The 2,200-nt window shown below is 35.6% G+C and overlaps 1 protein-coding gene across 1 annotated transcript; it reads right to left on the bottom strand.

Annotated features, from left to right (window-relative positions):
* Nucleotides 1-991: 991 nt before the first annotated feature.
* Nucleotides 992-1,933, bottom strand: LOC101089133 (olfactory receptor 5H2-like). Its single transcript, XM_003991567.2, has one exon. It carries the CDS (start codon nucleotides 1,931-1,933, stop codon nucleotides 992-994), a length of 942 nt encoding a protein of 313 aa, XP_003991616.2.
* Nucleotides 1,934-2,200: the final 267 nt, after the last annotated feature.

The following is a 2,200-nucleotide window of genomic DNA, read 5'->3' as shown; positions in this document are numbered from 1 at the left end:
ATTTGAAGATTATTAGTTTTGGTTATTAGTGAAGTTTTCCAGATTGCCCAACCACATACAAACATAGTTAGAAAGGACCCATAGAAGGCATCATAGACAATGAGAGGCAACTTGCCTTTGCTCCCTGTAAGCACCCTAAGCTAAGCATCTCTTATAGTTTGGCCCTGTCTTCATTGTCTTAACATCCTTGTCATTTTTACCCTGTTTCTCCTATTTCTTTTTATTTCTTTCTATGACATGAAAGTTGAACCTCCACAAGAAGCAAAATTCACCAGGTTTCAAATAAGTGGAAAGAAAAACCTTTTGAGGGCTGCAGAATTCCTAGAATTTGCCTCTGTTCATTCAAACACAAATCTGCCTATACTATCAAGCTAAATTCAATATGGGTCTCCAGACTATCGAGCTGTATAAGGATCAAAGACATAGTAATCAAGTTCTATTCAGAGGCACTATGTATTTTAGTACTTAATGCATTTATAAAGTCACACTGAAGAATGTACAAGCCTGTGAAATGTTTTCATTTTTGTTTTCTCCTTTAATTATTTAAGTATGATAGGAATGCCTGATTAAAATTCCTTGTGTGTTTTTGACTAGCAAAGACAAATATTTTAAGTAAATTATCAGGTTCTCCCACCTTAAGTCATTAAAACAGTAGGGCAAATGGGGTGCTGGGGTGGTTCAGTCAGTTAAGCATCTGACTCTTGATTTTGGCTCAGGTCATGATCTCATGGTTTGTGAGATCGAGCGAGCCCCATGTTGGGCTCTGCACTGACAGCATGATCCTGCTTGAGATTCTCTCTCTTCCTCCCTCTCTGTCCCTCCTCTGCTCTTATGCATGTATGCACACTCTCTCTCAAAATAAGCAAAGATTTAAAAATAAATAAATGAAAGATTAGGGCAATTATAACTGCAAAAAAAATTTAATACTAATCAACACATAGCAATATCTAATCTGCACAATCTTATCATTTTAATGAAAGGACAATAGTTATTAGTATGAGATCAAAGCTTTCCTCTTTAACATTTTTCTCAGTGAATCTATGACTTTCTTATTTCTCAAGCTATAGATAATTGGATTTAACACAGGAATTATGACAGTGTAAAATAGAGAGTCCATCATATCTTGATCATCTGCTTGTGCAGATACAGGGCGCACATACATGAAGAGAAGAGGACCATAGTACAAAGAGACAGATAAGAGATGGGTTCCACAGGTGGAGAAGGCTTTCCTTATGTCTTGTAGAGACTTCTTTTTTAAGATTGTAAAGAGAACTGATGTGTAAGAGACAAGAACAGTCAGAATGGTGAACATCTGAATTGATCCAGAAAAAATAAATACTATCAGAACATTAATAGAAGGATCAGTACAAGAAATTTTAAATAATGGCATGATGTCACAGTAAAAGTGATGTATTATGTTAGAATTACAGAACGTTAATCTGAATAAAAAGCCTGTATGAATTATGGCATGAAGAAGTCCACCTACAAATGATGAAACTAATAGCTGCATGGATAGTCTACTGGTCATAATTACTGGATAAAGTAAAGGCTTGCAGATGGCCACATATCGATCATATGCCATTGTTGCCAGCAGAAAACATTCTGTGGTGGCACTCATTACAAAGGAAAAAAATTGTATCATGCATTCAGAGAGAGAGATCATCTTGCCCTTGGCAAAGAAGTTGACCAACATCTTGGGGGTCACCATGGATGATATCCAAACATCCACAAATGCCAGATTCCCAAGGAAAAAGTACATGGGGATGTGAAGCTGAGGCTCATTGCATATGAGAGAAATCAGACCAAGGTTTGCCACAATGGTGATGAGATATATAACTAGGAATACCAGGAACAAAGGAATTTGCCACTCTGGTTGATATGTAAGTCCCATGAGAACAAACTCTTTTAGCTCTGTTGTATTTTTAGTTCCCATATTCTTAATAGATGGCATCTGAAATTAAATGCAGTAAATGTAAAAAGAATATTCATTAAGGTTTATAAAAGAAAATTCAGTGAGAGTAACTGAAATAAAACCGTACACTAGCCTGAAGACCCTTTAATTTTATTTACTCTTACATGGAAGCTATTTGGGGGAATTGTTATGTTGGAAAAAAACACAATTATTTCAATTCAAAATATGTAAAGAATAAGCAGATTTAGAAGACAGGAAAAACATTCTGAACATGAGCAAACTTATGGA

This window comes from Felis catus, chromosome C2 (assembly GCF_018350175.1).
Source record: "Felis catus isolate Fca126 chromosome C2, F.catus_Fca126_mat1.0, whole genome shotgun sequence".
Lineage (NCBI taxonomy): Eukaryota > Metazoa > Chordata > Mammalia > Carnivora > Felidae > Felis > Felis catus.
Note: the sequence above shows the minus strand (reverse complement) of the source record. Positions and strands in the feature narration are given on the sequence as shown.